The sequence below is a fragment of the Sarcophilus harrisii genome, chromosome 4, assembly GCF_902635505.1.
Source record: "Sarcophilus harrisii chromosome 4, mSarHar1.11, whole genome shotgun sequence".
In the NCBI taxonomy this organism is placed as follows: Eukaryota; Metazoa; Chordata; class Mammalia; order Dasyuromorphia; family Dasyuridae; genus Sarcophilus; species Sarcophilus harrisii.
In genome coordinates, this window is record NC_045429.1 from 324916736 (window position 1) to 324933921 (window position 17186).

Here is a 17186-nt window from a genome sequence, read left to right on the forward strand (position 1 = left end):
CTGATTATTCTTCTACAATATGATAAATGTGGAAATAAGTTTGAAAGGATTGTATATGTAGAACCTATATCAGATTGCTTGTTGTCTAGGGGAGGAGAGAGGAGAAAAAATTTATAACATAAGGTCTTAACACTATAATCACCATATTAGTAACCAAAGAATGATTTTTTTACATATTTTTATATCAAATATACATTATATCTTTTCCCATTTCCAAGACTGTTTGGCCATGTGTGCGCACACACGCATCTGTGTGTGAATCAGAAATTTATTATTAAAAGGTTATCTTGCTTAACCTTTGAAATTTCCTCGCTTCAGTTAAAAAAAAAAAATGTGGCCTTTTATTGATTCAGAATACTACGATGATCAGCTGCCATGATGTTATTATTGACAGTCCTAGACAGTAGGACTATTCTCAATTGATGTCACATATATGTCATCTCTTCACATTATCAGGACCCAACTTATTGCCTTGTAAATGTTTTTCTGACTTGCTTTAAATATCATCAATTTCTCTGCCTCCATAAGTTGAATTGATCTATCCTTCACTCAGAGAGCATTATGATGACCAGCTATCATGATATTATAGAGGTTAATATAGTTAATAATTATAGCAGAAGAATAATTCTCAACTGACCTTGGGTCACATGCTACAATATATTTTTAGTTTCTTAAAATTTTCACCCTCACATAAAAATGGAATGCTTAATAAATGAGTAACTATATAACCTCTTGGACAAACTATTACCGTTTACAACTAATAACTAAATCATTCATTCTTTCAATAAGCATTTATTAGTATATGCAAGGCATTGCAGCAAATACCAGAAATACAAAAACAAAAATAAAATAGACCTTAAGTAACATACAATTTCACTAGAATCAAGGGTTAAAACAATTCTCATCAAGCTCACCCCCAACGACCTGCAAAATAATCATCTTCATAATCTTTTACCAGTAACCTTTCAGCTGATAGTACCTTTTTTTTTTTTAAAGCACTTATTTTGGCATCAGTAACAAAGCCAAAATCTTATTTAGCTTAAAAACTTTCTTTAGCTTGCTTACAACAACTTCGTGGGGAAAACAAACTTTTGGTTGCCATTAAAGACCATTAAGTTTATATTTCCAAAGGAACTTCAATTGGACTTCATTTCTTTTGCTAATGCAGGTATTTTAGAATAAAAACATATGTTAGCATATGTAAAAACTATTCCTTATGTCACATGGAACAGAGTAACTAACAAAAACTTTTGTACAATGGTTATAGGTAAAAGAACAGAATATATATATCAAAATGCTAAAGATTCACTTGGAACTATAAAAAAAAATTCATTATCATAAGGAAGTGATGGCTCTCTAGGAGGCAGAATATAACTGGAAATGTAAGCAATAAAAATAGTTTTAAAAAAAAAGTAATAAGACTTTTAAAAAATTTAGCTACAATAGTTTGTCCCTTTTTCACAATGTAAGTATATTTCCTGGGTGTATATGAACCACACTAGTTCAGTATTCAGAGAACAAATTCTAAGTCAAATTCCAAATATCTCTCCCTTCACCTTCACCACCACCATCACTACCCCCCTATACTGCATTAAGTGCCTTTAAATACAAATTCCAGGTTACTAACCTTTTCTATAAGAAGTTTCTTACTCATCGTCACACATCTATTCAACCGTTCCTTGTATTTCTCTAGCATCTTTTGCTGTTCATCAATCTGCCGTCTCAAATCACAGTTTGCCTTCAAATAAAGAAAACAAATAAGATAGCTAATTAACTCTTAAGTTAATACTTGGGAACAATCTTTGGTAAAGTTAATTCTGGAATACAGGGAAAGGAAAAAGTTAATCAAAATCTAATCAAAAACAAAGATAATATAAAAAGGGAGATAAAATTAATTTCACTTACCTCTTTAGGTCAAACAGACTTGAAAATAGCTTAACTGTGAACTATCATTAGAAGAAATAATGTTCCTCCCAGAAACTACCTGACCTCTAAAATTTCTATTTCATCTCATTTGCTTAAATTTTTTTTTTAATTCTTGTTTATATTTACAATTTTATTCTGCTTGAAAAGTCATCAAAAACATAGATTCTTAGAACAATTGTCAAATGGTAAAAGTAGATATTTGATTCAAAAAGATATGCTTAGAATGTGTCACAATAATTATTTCTACCTTTCATTTCCATTTCTCAAAAAACAACAGGAATTAAAATTACCCTAAAACAAAAGGCCTATGAACACATCATTTCTACTATGCTATTCTAAAAAGGGTTAATACACAATATTCACATAATTTCCTTGATCCTTGCTTCAGATGTAACACTAGAATACACTTATTCTACCTAGTTAAAAAACTCGTACAACAGAAGAAATATCTGAAAAATTTGTGTCTCCTATTACTAGACAGAAAGGAAGCAAATAATAAAACCTACAGCAATTCTGGTATTTTATAACGCCAGAAATTAATGACAGTGAGATCTTTTTTGGTATTAACTTTTACTATAACCAAAATCAGGATTATATCAAAATTGGCAGCCCTAAATCAAATGAGAGTGTAAGTAAAAAGTATTGTGAAAAATATGTAGTATTATGTGTCTTACCAGAATAACCTAAGCATACTTTGATTCAGTTTTAAAATGAACCATGTGATGAGGCTTCTACTTCCAGAAAAAAGTGATTTCAGCCAGTCCCAACAAATTTAAGTATAATCTCATCTTATTATTTTTTTTCATACTATGACACCTTGATTTCATTAAAATTTGGAATAGACATACACATACACTAGTAGAACATAGATAAAAAAAAGTTAACCTAGAGATCCATGGTCAAAATGATTAAACAAATCCAATCTCACTATGATAAAATGTGCATTCTTTTACAATATTAAATTAAACAAATAAATACTACTAATGGAACCTAAATTTTTTTTACAAACAAAATACCTCTAAACATTTAATTGGCCATGGGGGCTAAAAATCTTTAAGAAAGATTTCTGACTCTAGACTGTTTAATGCCAGGTTGCAAAGATTAATAAGAAAAATTTCAGAAATGTCTTTGAAAAACTATTTAGAGAGATATCATGACCTACAGGCTTAAGTTCTAATCTGGTTTAGAAATATATTACCAATTCACTAGGCTGTGTCAATGTGCCTATCTAAAATCTTTCTTGATACCATTTACAGTACATCTAAGAACTACAGAACATTAATTTTTGCTTGTTTTGAAGATTAATATATTTTTACCTAACAAAAAAACAAACAAAAATAACTAGTTAGTAACTTCAAACTGTGATTTGTTCTAATCTTTAAAAGAACATATATATATATAAAATATCTCTTTTATTAATGGATTTCTAGAGGATGTTTTTCCCCTCTTGAGTCTTGTTTGGGAGATAGCAAAACTACCTATAATAGACACAAAAGTTTTGAAATGATCCAAGATGGAAGATTTGAGTCTGGTAAGAGTCCCAGTAAAGTTGTTATAAAAAATAGTAATATTACGTTCTTTTGAAGACAAAAGGAAAATTAAGTTATTTTATATTCAATCACAATGATTGCAATGATTCTTCTCTGGTACTATTCTGAACACAAATACACATTGTGTATTCCACTTTTGTGGTGACTATAGCAGAAAGAGGAGAAAATGGTGTTGAGCCATGACTTTCAGATCATGTAAAGCCAGTAATTTAGCTCTTCATAATCTAAATGAGAAATATTTGTCTAATGATCAAAGAATAGTCATCCCAGAAAAACTGAATTGATTCAGTTTTAACCTTCTCACTATATATGAAACACTATAATAAAGGAAGTTGCAGTGAAATGGAAGTAGGTCCACAGGTTCTTCTTAGACAGGCAGGTAGAGCTGGTTTTATTATGTGCAAATGCAATAAGAAATATAATTTAATGGGATATTGCATTGTCATTTACTTCAGATAAGCATTTGCTAGAGAGAGACAGAGACCATAATGAAATAACTGTGGTTTATGGACTACTATCTGTTCCAAAGAATGTGAGAGTAGGCAAAATTTATGAAGAACTCTGAAAGACCCTCAGTAACATCAATGTAAATGTTAACTAAGAGAAAGATGGTGAAAATGACATGTCAGAAAACATAGGAGAGTAGATCTCATGATTATCATGAATATTGTTTTAGAGAAGAGAATCAGAAATCTATGAATCTATGAATGATGGCAACCATCAAATGTCATGAAAAAATAAAATTGATTATAACAGGAAATGATTAGTTAACAAAACATCATTCCCAAATCAACTGCTTATATATAGGCAGATTTGGTAAAGATCAAGACCAATATCAAACTGTGAGGGAAAAAAAAAGATGAAGCTAGAAACATGAAACTTAACTTCAACCTGATCCAGCAAAACAAGTTGTTATTGCCAAAGTAAGTCTGAAAAGCATCATAATGAGATCAGGGAGACGAAAAAAACCTAGAAACCTAGTTAGCCAACAAAAATGCTCAATTCCCTTGAGGAACTAAAAGAGATGGGGCAACCAAAGTTAACTTTTCAAAGAATAAGTCTGCTTGTAAGAGCTTAAAAATGAGAATTGTGGAAGATGATGAGCAGCATATCACATTTAAGGAAGAAAATAAAAGAACAAATAAGAAAAAATGGAGATCTCTAAGGATTTTTTTAAATAATAAATTCTGTACCGTCAATTTTTTTTTAAGGGGGAAGGGGGGATTTTAAACAAGATATAAGGTTTTTCTTCTGTGTATGTAGAGTGCCAAAGAATATTAATAATAACTACTAATTAATATATCTACTTTTCCCAACTCTACAAAATTTTTTATGGACATGACCTATACATCTGATTAAGGAATAGGTAGGTTTTCACAAATGACATTCTATAGCAAAACATATCACTGACATCAAACAATGACCAAAAGGAATACAGAACACGTGACTGGCTACATGAAGTCACTGTAGAGTCTCCTAAAAGAAAATGATAATGATTCAAAAGAATTTGGCCTCACTAGAAAAATGGGAGTGGAACAAAAAGGAAGAGACAAGGAGGGATGTCTTTAGGAAACCATATACTGCTTTTTAATGACCAAAAATTTTTATCTAAAACAAAGGTTTATTTTTTCACCATAAACATTTTTCCCCACATGATACCACATTGCAAAGTCATGGAATATCTTAACTTAGGAAGATTTAAAATTGTGAATCACCAAAGACAATAGAGAAGTATATATTAAACATGAGTAGGCAGCAATACAATAACAACAAAGAACTATTCAAGACAAGAGGTACAAATAAATGTCATCAGACATTTACTGGACATTAGGTCTAGTAAAGAAGGAAGGTCAGTGTAGTGATAAGGGATAATAAACAGCCCCATTGTTCCAATGAGATTAAAAAAAAAAAAAAAAAAGCACAGGAAGACTATCTTCCTTCCTCCAGCACAGTGGGTATGAATAACCCTACCTTTAGAGATTTACAGGAGAATACTGACAAGATTCATATAGTACATACAAGAAGTCACAAATGAACTGTGGTCATCCAAGTGAATACCCACATGGATAAGGCCACTGCTACATGAAATTAAGCATGAGGCATTGTATGTAAATAAAGTACTCAAAAATAGCTAATGCCTCAGATAATGCTACTGTTTAAATTGTCTGCTTCCAAAATTTAACAACAAACTAATACAAAATACCCAAATACAAATTATTTACCTTTCTATAAGCCACAGAAGCTGGAAAGAACCTTTAGAGATCTTGTCACTTGGGTCCTCGAAACATTTTTTAGCTCCCTTTTATATAACTCACACAATTCTTCAATATTTCAAAAGATTTGTGGCTTCACTGGCGTGGCTAGTCCCTTCACCCATGTAGGTCGCAATCCCTCTATGCTTTAGTAGATGTTTTCACAAGTTTCTGTGGCCAAAAAAAATTAACATCTGGTGGCTGACCAAACCCTATAGAAGAATCTAGCTAAACTTAGCTAGGTTGATCCTCAGATGGCAGGAGTCCTTTGTTAAAACTAGCTTCTTAAATCCTTTTCAACATGATAGATACTAGCAGAGCTTCTATTCCACTGACAAGGATCCAAAATCACTTTCATACCATGATGAGATATCAGAATATGACTTCAGGATGATTGATTTAGAACTGGAAAAAACCTCACAGGTCATCTGATCCAATCACTCCTCAGTTTTATAACTGAAGCAGAGGGAGTTTAGTGACTTGCCCAAGATCATACAGGTAGTAAATACTGTGAAGAATAATCAATGGCTTTCATTTATATAGTACTTCATAGTTTACAAAAATATCATTTCAGTATAATTGGTTTCCACTGTGATCTTATGTATCTTTATGAATTTAAAAACTTTATTCAGAGGAGTCCACAGGCCTAACTAGAGACTGCCAAAAGGATTCATACCACAAAAAAAGGTTAAGAACCCCTATTCTAATTTGATGCTATGCTTCAAATATAGACATCTTATGTTTTTTCTCTCAAATAAATATAATTAAACACTCACTCTCAATAAATCGTCTATTCTCCCCTCCTTCTTCTCCAGATCAGAATTCTTACTGTTTTCTAATGCAGATATTTTTTCTATCGTGAGGTCAGACTGTAGTGAGAAAAAAAAAAAAACACAAAAAGAGTTATCCTATAAGAATGTCACATCTATACAGAACCACAGATTTAACCCTTTGCCCTTATATTCCAAGGTTCTATAATATTAGCATATGTAAATGACCTAGCCCATTCTTTAACCATTAACTGTTTCTCAATAAGACTAAATGCTAATTCTGGATTCAAATAGGCCAATTCACAAACCACTTCCTATCTGAGAAACCAGGGGTGATACACGAATGGAAGGTGTAAAAAATACAGAAATACAGCACTACAAAAATGAGCCAATTTGATTAGAAGTAGACTTCATATAAGAAATGTCTTATAAGGAACAAATATGCCATCTAGTGGGAACAAAAAAGCAGCAACAACAACAAACAGACTTAAAATATTACAATATTATCCAGAAAATTGAGGGTGGGGGAGCAGGACATAGGAAGGGGAAGTAGTGTTATCTTCTACTATGGAAAATTTGGCTTCTGAAACTTTATATACATTCTCAGAATGCCAAGTATATTGTACTAAAGATAACAGTACCAAATCAGACTGAAAAAATCATTTGTTTCTCATTTATCTGGCCATCAAAATACTGCAAAATGGAGTAAACACACCCAAGGGGTTTTCTTTTTCAACATGAAGTAAGGGACTTGAACTAGATGATCTTACAGTCTAGTCCCTCCTAGCTGTTAAAATCTTAGGAAACTCACTTCCAACTCTGGACCTTAACTAAGTAGATATAAAGCTATGTGAGTTAAAATTTCTCATGGAATATTTAAATAAGCAACATGAATATGGTAGCTCACTGTTAGTTTAGGGGGAAAAAAGGTCTTGCTAGTTACAGAATTTTTTATTTTAAATGTGCTTCTCAATGCACAGTATCTTTTTAAGATACTAAGCAGCATAAAATTTTCTAATTAAAAGTACTAAAATGACAACCTCAGAGTTAAAATAATTCCCAGCGTAGCCTAATTCATGCACAAGATAAAAATCTCTCAATTTTTCTTTTTAACAAACTATGAAGTTAATAAACATAGAAAGAAATTAAAATACTACAGTATGTTTTCCATTAGAAAACAGAACACTGGTCCGAAAAAACTGAGAAACGACATCTTTTATATGTAGCATGATGCACTCCTAAGTAAGTTGTTTCTTGTACCCTTTATCATACTATACCTGTGTCTGTTTGTGCTGGATGGAAATTTGTTTTTGGGAACTGCAGGAATGCTCTGTGTTACCAGATCCGGTAGAAGAAGGGCTGCCTTGCTGAGCCTGTAATAAGATACAAGATCTATCACCAGGTTTCTAATTTTTACCCAAAAACTAAGAAGGCGACTTTTTAAACATAAATAAGGGTTTATCATTCATTATCAACACACAAGTAAAAAGTATAGACCATGTTGCCAGAACACAATTTTAACTATTCTAGTGTTTTCTCCCACCACCACAAAAATAAATAATTTACAGGAAAAACCCTAAATAGGCAAGGTGATCTCTAAAATCCAACTCTTAAATCTTATGAATTAAATCTGTGATACTTAACTCTCAACATATAACCTATCCAGCTAAGTAAACAATAATCCATAAACATTTGGCTGTCAAAAAATTCAGGTGAAAATAATTTTTTTTTAAAATAATAAAAAACCCAGCTGAACTTCTAATACTATAACTTATTTATTGTATATAATTCAATGCTCTTTTAGGATTTATAAAATACTTTATGCATTTTTCCCAAAATTTCATCACTAAAGCACACATATAATATGCCTTTTAAAAATCTCTCTCCAAACACACATGTGAAACAGAGTCACCAAAGATGAAGGATAAAGAATGTTAAAACTTCTTCTAATTTAAGAACTTTAAATAAAACATATGTGCATTGTGACACAAAGTATAATATGGCTTTACTTCTTGATAATTCTGGGTCAACACTAAAATATCAACTATTATACTGTTATATTATTAGTTTTTCTATCCCTTGTTATTTGTCATTTCTACCATCAATGAATGTCTTATCTCTCTCCTCTCTTAATCTAAATCTAACTCAGTTTGAAATATTAAAAAACTCACTCACTATTTACAGTCTTAGGACTATTAAAAAATGTCAATAAGCTCCAAATGACTATCTGAGGATGCCTAAGTTGATGGATTCTATGAAAGTTATTCCAACAACTCAGAGAATTTTATTCCTCTTTTAGTCCTCTGCTGATATCTGAGAATGACTTCTAAATCAATGAAAACTATTTCTAAGAATTCCAGGAAAGGAATGTAGAAAGTAACAGTGGGAAACTAAGATGAAAGTAAAAATTTGTTAGGAAAAAATTAAGTGACACTATTAAAGAAAAACTTGACATACTACTTTGTAATATACTTTCTATATCTATCTCTTTAGATAAAGCTCTTATATATCTGGTTCACCATAATGCCAAGAAATAGGTACCAATACATTATTATTCTTAATTTAAAGAAAAAGAAACCTTCTCAGAGAGATTAAGTTGTACAATATCAGTGCTTTCAAGTCCAGTGCTCTAATCATTACGCTCACAATAAAAGGGAACTACTTTGGTCCAGGAAAAACTCACCCAAGAAATACCAAGTGAAAGCACTTTAAAAAATATAAAAGCACAAAACAATTAAAAGCATTAAAAATCATGCAGTTCATTTCAGTTTTAGTTCTCAGCAAGATCAAATAGAATTGGCAGGAACCTTAAAGAGAATGTTGTTTGAACTGGCTGGCAAGCAGATATAATCCAGCTTTACACCCAAACAGTTTTCTCTTTGTGTGTTTTTTTTCTTTTAAGCTAGAGAAAAACTTTATTAAACTTTTGTTTAAAGTAAGATGTATAAACAAAACTTTTTTAAAGTTTTTTTTTTTAAATTTTTAGCTATTTTGTCTCATTAGGACCTATCACATTGAAAATGTACATTGCTAGAGATTTGAAGTTTGTAGCTGTTAAAATGGGTTGCTCACCATTCCCTGATTAGTAAACATATTCAACTTCTTAAAAATAGATACAGTTTATTCCCAGGTCTTTCAGGGAAAAGTAAAATTTGTCATCTGCTACAACTAGTCTATGAATAACTTTTTTTGTCTGGGCAACTGGTTTGCCAACAATATGGTCTTATGGCTGAAACTTATTAGTAAGTTTCTCTTGGTTCAGTGATTATTTCACACATCATTTTGCCAGAGTGGAGACAAATTTGTGCTAGGAATTAAAAATTTGACTTGGAGGGTGGAAGTAGGTAAGGATAAGCAGAGTTTTCTTGTGCTATAAGATTTTACTTGCTTCGTTTTCCCCCCAGAAACTATAATGGGAGAGGGAAGGAGGAAGATGATGGTGGAGGTTATCCAAGGTCTTCCATGGTTGCACATGTATACTGTATATATCAAAGAGTGTGCCTTCTCAAAAAGGGAAGAGAAGGAGGAAAGAAAAGAATTTGAAATTCAAAATTTTAAGTAAGACATATGTTAACATTTTTGTTGAGAGTGTAATTAAGGAAAAAAAATAAAATTAAAACGAAATATCTATCATTCACACACACACACACACACACACACACACACACACACACGTATACACACACATATATAATAAAAATCCCCTAAACTATAAAGAAAGGAAACAAAAAGTGTAGATTTTAGGAGGTAGAAAAATGGAAAGCAAAACACTGTATTTTTAGGTCTTCTATTATGTTGCATCTTTTCCCAGACATCTGGCTTGTTCTTTATTCTAAATGTCAGTCTCAATTGTCTGCAGAATTCTTTATCTTGCTTCCCTAAGAAAGTTTCCCCCAAACAACAAAATCTAGGGTTACTCTCTAGTAAACTTGCTTCTAGAAAAAGAAATAGAATATTACTATACACAAAGAACCTTTAAATTGTTAGTCTATTAACAAAATTGTAAACATAAATATTTTCCATGGTTTCCCTTTCTATGACCATCCTAATTTTAGATTGAGTTATTTTAAAAAGCATGAACTGCAAGAGAACAAAGATGTTGTTTTCTTTATGATGAGTATCAATTCAATTTTAAAATATTATTAGTCACCTACTCTGTAAAAAGAACTCTGCTTGATGCCAGAGTAAAATTAAATAGAAAATAATTGATACCCCTTGCCTTTGATGGGAGTAGGGGAAAGAGGGGGTTGGGGAGAGAAAGAGTACAATGAATAAATGAAATTGAGACTTTTCCCTACTAGATAAATTTTTGGAAGGTTGGAATTTAGGAATGGATGGGATTATAAAACACCTCTGTACAATTGTTTGCATAAGCAAGATTTAGAACAGAAAGGGTCCTTAGACATAATTTAGTCTTATATCCTCATTTAATAGATAAGGAAACTGAGGTTAAGAGACTTTGCCCAAGGCCACATAGGTAGCAGAGCCAAGATTTGAATTTAAGTCCACTGATTTCAACTCTAGCACACCACATTATGTACTGACCTCCCTAAAGACAGGGGCGAAACAAACTCAGAATTCACTAGATTGGAATTTTAAAGGAGAAATAGAGGAAAAGGTTTGGCTAACCTGCTAAGAAGGTGAACATAAAGATGTGAAAGTGTGTGAAGAGAGGGAGAAGGGAATGATAGTTCACCTGCAATAAGTAGAAGCCCTAAATTTCTTTTTACAAATTTAAATTTTTTCAATGGTATAAAGGAAAGACTATTTTGCTATGATCAATTTGGAGGTCAGACTAAATGATACTGAAGATCTTTCAAACTGAAAAACTTAAAATTCTGTACATAGTAGCAAAAGACATGTTTATAGCTTTGGATAATAAAACTAAATAAACTAATAAAACAACTTAGAAACATTTTAAATAATGGCTTGATTGTAAGCATAGAGATAAAAAAAAAAAGCTATAATCACTGGTCAAGTTCTGCTATAAATAAAGTACAATTAATAAATAAGAGCCCAAATGACTAATGGAAAAATTGTCCTTGTATAAACTAGAGTTTGGGAATTTTTTGCTCATTTGATCTTCATGACAACCTTGAGGTATATGCTACCATTATCACTATTTTACAGATGAGAAAACTGAGGCTGAGAGAAATTAAATTATTTGCTCTGGGTTACATAGCTAGTAAACAAATAAATGAGGAAGGATTTAAGATGTAGGTCTTCCCAATTTCCAAGTCTAGTAATCTAGGAACTTTAGAAGTGGCAAACTGAAGTTCTAACTCATTTATTTGAAAAATGCCATACATATTACCCACTTATTCATTGAGAAAAGTTTGTACTATATTGATTTGTTTTGGTAAATATGCTTGGAAGCAATAGGTTGGGGTTTGGAAATTTTTTAAAGTATAAAAAATTGTTCCATGTAATGGGATTGCTTCACTCTGACCGATTCACCTCATGAATGTCTCCTATCAATAAAATAAAAGTTAATACATTCCCTTTCTCAGAATGTCCTATGATTTAATGTGGAAGTATTTAAAGATCTGTAAGAAACAAATGTATAAGTGCTGACTAAAAGGAAACAGTAGGAATAATACTCCTTCAAAAATTAATATTTTAGTATATTTACATATAAATTTGCAGACTATAACTTTTAAGTTCAGACAGGAGCTCAGGTTTACTGCTCACCGAGACAAAAGTGAAGCAGAGGCCGGCTCCCCGCTGTGCCAGCTGCTCAGTGTCAAGCCGAGGTTTTGCCAGCATCACCGACATCAGGGTTGGCAGAGCCGAGTGTTCTTCCTGTGCCTCCTTTGCAGCACTGCCATCTAGACCATACAGCGGCTGCTCCACTCGCCGCTGGAACACACATTAAAGCAAACATACACCTTAGACATGAAGAACAACTCAGGTTCTGCCAAAACATGCATCGGTGTCAGGTCAAGAACACACAGCTATCAAAGGCAAATCCAAAAATACATGAACAAAAAATAAGACACACAATGACTCTGAAATCAATCATTAAGAATATAACACATTATTTCTACATATATTTAAGCAAAGAAAACATTTCAGTCAATCTCAGTGGAACACCTCAGAGACCATCCAGAGTCCCAGCCACTGTTTCACAAGAAAGACACACACACACACACACACACACACAGAAAAAACAGAGGCCCAGTGAAATTCAAAGAGCTATTCAGGATTATGTTGGAAACCAGTGACAAAAGCACCTTCTAAACCAGATCCTCCAAGAGATAGTTTAACTATCCCTTGAATTCAGATATAGCCTCGAAAGAGGATTTCAAGTCTAGCTTTTGACCTATGCTGGTTATATGACTCTGGACAAGTCAAGTAAGCTCTGAGAACTGGAGGCAACTCCCTTAAGATCTCATAATACAGAGGAAGTGCTGACTTGCATGATAATGAGACAATGCCAGTCCAGTCCCTATTCCCTATCTCTCTCTGAAAGAGATAGCCAGTATTAATTCAATTGTATTATACTGCCTTTATGAAGTCATTTGAATACACCATATGATTTGAAAAATGCAAAATTAATCACAAAATACCCTCCCCTGTTCTGCGTAGTAGTTACCTAAAGAAATCTGTCTTAAGGTTTTTAATTTGGAAGTTAATTACTCTTCAGTTATTTCCACTTAATTTAGAAAAAGAAAACATGGGCAGCTAGATAGCACAGTAGAAAGAGCACCAGCCTTCAAGTCAGGAGGACCTGAGTTTAAGTCTGACCTTTTGCCTCAGGAAAAAAAAAAAGAAAAAGAAAAGAAAGAAAGAAAAAGAGGGGAAAGGAAAGGAAAGGGGAGGGGAAAAGGAAAGGAGAAAGGAGAAAGGAAAGGAAAGGAAAGGAAAAAGAAAAGGAAAAAACAATACTATTAAATACATTAGAACTTTACCATAATACTGTTTGCTACAGAATAGGATGTGGTGAAGCAAGTTCATTTTTGATCCATTCAAATCGAGTTTAGCCATATTATATGAGTGTTATGGAAGTAGACACCAGAAGAGTTGAGTAATTTGTAATATCCATTAACTCTAACATTCTCACTTCTCGTCTTCAATGTACCTCTGGCTCTAAAATGCTAAGTGAATTCCAAGTACAACTTTCATCAATTTAAAGTACCCTTTCTAAAGGAACAAAGTCCTGAAAAAAATATGGGGAAAGTTGTCTAAGACCCTTTCAATTTTTTTTAAACAAATACTGATTTGCAAACTAGAGGACAGATGATTACTAAGATCAAGTGTTTATTCATTTATAGTATACTTAAAAGTCTAAAGAAGAGGAGTCAGTTTTTGAAAGCCTTAGGGCCCCAAGGTAGGAATGGTTTTTACATTTAAAAATTCTTAGCTCAAGGGAAGCTAAGCACAAAGCACACCTCATCCAAATTTGGCCTACTAGCCACAGTCAGTCAAACCCTGGTCTAAAGTACTATATGACACTTAATGTCCTTGCCTTCAAGAAGCTTAGCTATTTTTACAGAGAGCCAAATATTCATATTAAAAAAGAATAGAAGTACATATAGATGAATAAAAAATAAATTGCTTCCTTATCTGTATGGAACAAAGAGAGTTCTCCAATCTTTAACAGTTATATAAAAAATAGGGAACCAATGGTTCCCCTTTGGGAGCCTAATGTGCATTTTAAATTGTTACTACATTCATAAGTACATAAATGAAAAGAATTACTGCTTTTCAGTCATTATTTATTGCAGAGCTGACAGAGAGCTCTCTCAGACATCAAGTTCAGTTTTCTTGATGGAAGGAGGAGCCTAATCTGACCTCCCTATCTACCATATCTAAATTCTGAACATAAATCATAAAAAGTTTCACAAAGTTCTAAAGATTAATATATATAGATTAGTATATATTGATTAATAAAATACAAATTCATTTAGTCACACTGTAACTTTCTATTATTATATATTTTCTTAGACACAAAAGAATCTACAAACATCTGAAAAAATTCACATGTTCAAGTTTTAACAATCAGCAGATAGTGTTTGCTAATTTATAGTTTCAGAATGGATTTTGGAACCACAGGGATCCATGATCTATAGATTAGCAACAGAATATATTCCCCAAAATTTCCATTTCTGTAATTTCATTTATCTTTCTTAACTGTAAAGAATTTAAAAATCCATGTTCAGGAGCTTATAAAAAATTAAAAGGGATATAAAAAAAACAAAGGTTTCACTACTTAATTTGGCATATCAAAATATGCAGGCCTGAACCACAAAAAACATTTCCAAAACAGTTATACAAATTAAAATGTAAAAATGTTGATGTCAAGACATTTACAAAATAATGGCTAAATATTTTCATTTGTCTAAGTCTTTGTGGTTTAGAGAATATAAATACTTCCCTGGATGTAAAATTCATAATATACTTCTTGGTGTTTAAAAATAAAAGAGAAATAAGAATATACTGCAGGTTTTTTTATCTTTCTCCAAAGAATCTGTAAAAGCAAACTATAGCTTTTATTAATCCTTAATACTTCTTAGTGAGAAAGGCCAGGGAAGGAAAGGAACTAAAGTTGTTTAGGCTGGAATAGGAAAGGAGGCATCAACAGCAGTCCTTAAGCTTTCTGAAAGATTACTATGCTTAAGCAGTATTGTGCTTGTTCTGTGTGTGAGAGGACACAATATTACTCAATTTAGAAATTAAACTGAGGAAAAATAAGCAACTTCCTTCCCACTCCCCCAAAAATCAGCAACCAGAGGTGGAATAAAAACCCAAGTTTCCTGACTTTCTACCAAGTTGTCCTTTCAAGCTCCTAAAAAACTATGCAAAAGTTACTCGGATTGCAAGTTTTTCCTTTAATTTGGCATAGTATTAATAAAAAAGAAATATAAATACAATAAAGGTCAACCTCCAAGGCAGGAACATCTAGGTTTGAATCACAAATAATTTTCTAACACTACAAAGTTAAAGAATAGTTGTTGGTTTTCATTGGTAGGGGATATTTCCTCACTGAGAATCCCCATCACACCCCAATCACAGATCTAGACCAGCAACAACAAAACTAACAATTCAAAGGAATTAAGTGTGATTAATCTAATTTCTCTCTAAAATTCTAAGAAAAATGTTATTTGTAAGACGCAAATGAAGACTATAAATTCAATCTCAAAACTAAATCTTTTAAGAAATAAGTATCAATTGCTAATATAAAACTGCTAACCAATGGACAAGATTTTATTAAGTACCTACTGATGGGGTATAGCTTCTAGGAAAAATGTAACAGTAATCCTAAGGTCCCCTGACCTTAGAATGCCATTGTTGTAACAATTTGTCAATGATTCTGAAGTTTCCTGGCCTTAAGAATACAATTTGTTGGTCAGTGATAACTAAGTTCCTAAGACAACAGTGAATAAAACACTCCTTAAACATACCTGTAAGCCATAAAACTGCCAAATAAGTAATATGAAGTTCTGGTCTCTAAATTTTCCTATAAATTTGTCTCCTTGCCCCTAGTTCTTTGCTAAATCCTTTTAGGAACTTAACCTGCTTCAATTGGCCATACAATCGTGATGTCTTTCTTCATAGGGTTCTAAAAACCCTTTCTACTGTGTAATTTTGAGTTCCATTGAAGAACTAAGTCTTTTACATGCTCTCCCACTTCTATTTATCTTGTATCCCTTTCATTTTGTCTGCCTATACCCCAAATAAATCTACCTTTTGCCAAAAAGAATGAATATTGTGAATTCTTCACATGTTCGAACCCCAACATTTGGTGCTAAACCCCACACCATAGATCACATCACCTACTAAGTACCAAGTATTATGCTAGGCATTAGAGATAATACAAAAATAGTCCCTGATCTCTATCAACTTACATTCTATTGACCAAACCCACCCCCCAAAAACAAACAAACAAACAAAAAACCCACATGATTTCAGAAGGTAGTCTCAGTCAGTAGAGAATTTAGAAAAGGTCCAATTTAGGAGATGGTACTTAAACTGAATTTTGAAGGAAAGTATGGATTTTAAAATGTTGAGATTAAAAAAAAAAAAAGTACATTCTATGCATGAAGGTCAACTGATAACAAAGGAATAGATACTTGAATTGTTACGTTGCATACAGTGAAAAGCAGTTCAATCAGCTTGGCTGGACCAGAGTGAATGGAGAGTATATAACATAATAAATCTGAAAAGATAAGCTGAAACCATTTTGTTAAAAGAGTCTTGAATATAAAACAGGAGATTTTGTATTGTATCCTAGAAAGAAATAACGGGGAGCCACTGGAGCTTTCTGAACTAGAGAAGCGACATGATCAGTCTTGTACTTTAGTACTATTCTTTTGACAAAAATATGGAAAACAAATTAGAAAAGGGAAAGACTTGAGGAAGGAAAACCAATAAGGAGACCACTACAGTTATCTTAGACAAGAAGAAATGAAATCTTAATTAGGGTAGACACATTAGAGAGAAGGGGATGAATTAGAGATTTGTTGTAAAGCTAAAATTGACAAGACTTAGCAAGTGATAAAACTGATAAATTACAGCCCAGAATATGCCAAGAACAATTAAGCTGTCTCACCTCGAATAAAGGCAGAAAATATACTATAAAACCAAAGCTTTGCAAGGATACATATTTTTGCGATTTGGATTAATAATCACTTTGTGATGGAGCTTAGTGTTGCTGCACACACAATCAATTTACAAATGTTGTCATT

At 32.4% G+C, this 17186-nt stretch overlaps 1 protein-coding gene across 5 annotated transcripts in view; it reads right to left on the reverse strand.

The window, feature by feature from the left end:
* The window catches only part of TLK2 (tousled like kinase 2), a 150252-nt gene that overhangs the window by 74859 nt on the left and 58207 nt on the right, over positions 1-17186 (reverse strand). For 4 of the 5 annotated variants that reach the window (XM_031965923.1, XM_031965924.1, XM_023502487.2 and 1 more), the window contains 4 exons: positions 12190-12357; positions 7776-7871; positions 6505-6597; positions 1628-1738 (listed from right to left, as the gene is read on the reverse strand). In XM_031965923.1, coding sequence (XP_031821783.1) covers positions 1628-1738; positions 6505-6597; positions 7776-7871; positions 12190-12357 — 468 coding nt within the window. The remainder of the gene's footprint in view (positions 1-1627; positions 1739-6504; positions 6598-7775; positions 7872-12189; positions 12358-17186) is intronic. The other variant, XM_031965925.1, reaches the window with a different exon arrangement.